Source organism: Schistocerca nitens, chromosome 1 (genome assembly GCF_023898315.1).
Source record: "Schistocerca nitens isolate TAMUIC-IGC-003100 chromosome 1, iqSchNite1.1, whole genome shotgun sequence".
NCBI lineage: Eukaryota > Metazoa > Arthropoda > Insecta > Orthoptera > Acrididae > Schistocerca > Schistocerca nitens.
Genome location: NC_064614.1, coordinates 135,519,407 through 135,521,696, shown reverse-complemented (window position 1 = coordinate 135,521,696; position 2,290 = coordinate 135,519,407). Strand labels below are relative to the sequence as shown.

At 41.7% G+C, this 2,290-nt stretch overlaps 1 protein-coding gene across 1 annotated transcript; it reads left to right on the top strand.

The window, feature by feature from the left end:
• Window positions 1-419: 419 nt before the first annotated feature.
• On the top strand, window positions 420-2,010 carry LOC126243199 (tubulin alpha-1 chain-like). The gene is made up of 4 exons (XM_049948145.1): window positions 420-573; window positions 681-982; window positions 1,075-1,602; window positions 1,714-2,010. Exons 1-4 carry the CDS (start codon window positions 453-455, stop codon window positions 2,008-2,010), a joined length of 1,248 nt encoding a protein of 415 aa, XP_049804102.1. The 5' UTR covers window positions 420-452.
• The last annotated feature ends 280 nt before the right edge of the window (window positions 2,011-2,290 follow it).

Below are 2,290 nucleotides of genomic sequence, written 5' to 3'. Positions count from 1 at the left end.
TCTAAATTTTAAAAAAATCGAACGACATTAATGGCTGAGAGTTGATGATTTGAAATGATCCATCGTCCAGCTTCGATATTTCGATGCAAGTTCCGGCTGACATTTTATCATTTTTCATAGTTAAATTCACTTCTGTTGGGACAGTTAAGCGTTGTGGTTTCGATCGCTGTTTGCTTATCCAGAGATGCTACATTTAACAACGAACGCTCTTGTATTGACTCACAAACTTCACGCGGGTACACATTTCTTCAGGACAGGATTAGGAGACAATTCTAGTATTTTGAATAAGCTACAAAATCTTTAATCTTAATGTTTGACGATATGATCATTTAATATTTTTTTTTTTTCAGCGTGAATGTATCTCAATCCACGTTGGCCAAGCGGGAAGCCAGATTGGTAACGCATGTTGGGAACTATACTGTCTTGAGCATGGTATCCAGCCCGATGGACAGATGCCATCAGACAAAACTATAGGAGGCGGCGATGACAGCTTTAACACATTTTTCAGCGAAACAGGCGCTGGGAAGCACGTACCCCGTGCTGTATTTGTTGACTTAGAACCGACTGTTGTTGGTAAGTTAGGCAGCATACGCTGTCTCTAATCCGTGGTGTACGCCTATAAATTATTTCAGTGGTAAACTACAGTTATTATCTGAAGTTTTACGTTTTTCCTTTTGCAGATGAGGTGCGTACAGGCACCTACAGGCAGCTGTTCCACCCAGAGCAGTTGATTACAGGCAAGGAAGATGCTGCAAACAACTATGCCCGTGGTCATTACACAATTGGAAAGGAGATAGTGGACCTTGTACTGGACCGCATTCGCAAGCTTGCTGACCAATGTACTGGGCTTCAAGGATTCTTGATCTTTCACTGCTTTGGAGGTGGCACTGGTTCAGGCTTTACTTCACTCTTGATGGAACGTCTGTCTGTGGATTATGGCAAAAAGAGCAAACTGGAATTTGCAATTTACCCAGCTCCTCAGGTAAGAACGATTTGTCAAAACTGAAGCTTGTCATTAAGAGATTTCGCGAAATATGTAGTTTTCTGTGACTAAGTCATAATTGCGTTCTTCAGGTATCAACAGCAGTTGTAGAGCCGTACAACTCCATCCTAACCACTCACACCACCTTGGAACATTCAGACTGTGCTTTCATGAGCGATAATGAAGCTATCTACGACATTTGCCGCCGTAACTTAGACATTGAACGCCCAACTTACACCAATCTGAACAGGCTAATTGCCCAAATTGTATCCTCAATCACGGCATCTCTTCGCTTTGATGGAGCTCTTAATGTGGATTTGACAGAATTCCAGACCAACTTGGTACCTTATCCTCGCATCCATTTCCCACTTGTTACCTATGCCCCTGTCATCTCAGCAGAGAAGGCTTACCATGAACAGCTGTCTGTGGCAGAAATAACAAACGCCTGTTTTGAACCTGCCAACCAGATGGTGAAATGTGATCCTAGGCACGGAAAGTACATGGCATGCTGTATGCTGTACAGAGGAGATGTAGTGCCGAAGGATGTAAACGCTGCCATTGCAACAATTAAGACAAAGCGAACCATTCAGTTTGTGGATTGGTGTCCAACTGGTTTCAAGGTTTGTGTGACTGCTATATTGCTATTAAATATTTAGTAATTGATCCACTATTGTAAGGCACATAATGGAGATACTGAGTTCGTTTACTAAACTCCCCTATACTTGTTACAGGTGGGGATAAACTACCAGCCTCCTACTGTGGTACCTGGTGGTGATCTTGCGAAGGTACAGCGTGCTGTTTGTATGTTGTCAAATACAACTGCAATTGCAGAGGCCTGGGCTCGCCTTGACCACAAGTTTGATTTGATGTATGCCAAGAGAGCTTTCGTGCACTGGTACGTCGGTGAGGGTATGGAGGAAGGAGAGTTCTCAGAAGCTCGTGAAGATCTGGCTGCCCTTGAAAAGGACTACGAAGAAGTCGGTATGGACTCTATTGAAGGAGAAGGCGAAGGAGGAGAAGAGTACTAAGATCCACAAAATGAAAAAAACGACATACTTCAAATTTTGTTTGTGACGTCATTAAAGTTGTAAGTGTTGTTCTTATTTTTTTTTTAATTGGAAGGTGCTTGTCCATCCACTTTTTATGTAATAAAATTTGTTTTGTCGTTTAAGTTGTGTGATACTTACTTAAGAACACCTAAACGAATAAGAGGAATTTTAATCAACAAATTGACTAGTCATCATTAAGGAGAAGCATAAAAATGTGCATTAATGGTATGCTTGATAGCAAAACATCGCTTCTTTTTCT

Coding starts and splice junctions, on each gene's coding strand:
- LOC126243199 (XM_049948145.1), top strand. CDS start 453: ATGCCATCAGACAAAACTATAGGAGGCGGCGATGACAGCTTTAACACA. Junction 574..680: donor CTTAGAACCGACTGTTGTTG/GTAAGTTAGGCA, acceptor TTCCTTTTGCAG/ATGAGGTGCGTACAGGCACC. Junction 983..1,074: donor CAATTTACCCAGCTCCTCAG/GTAAGAACGATT, acceptor TGCGTTCTTCAG/GTATCAACAGCAGTTGTAGA.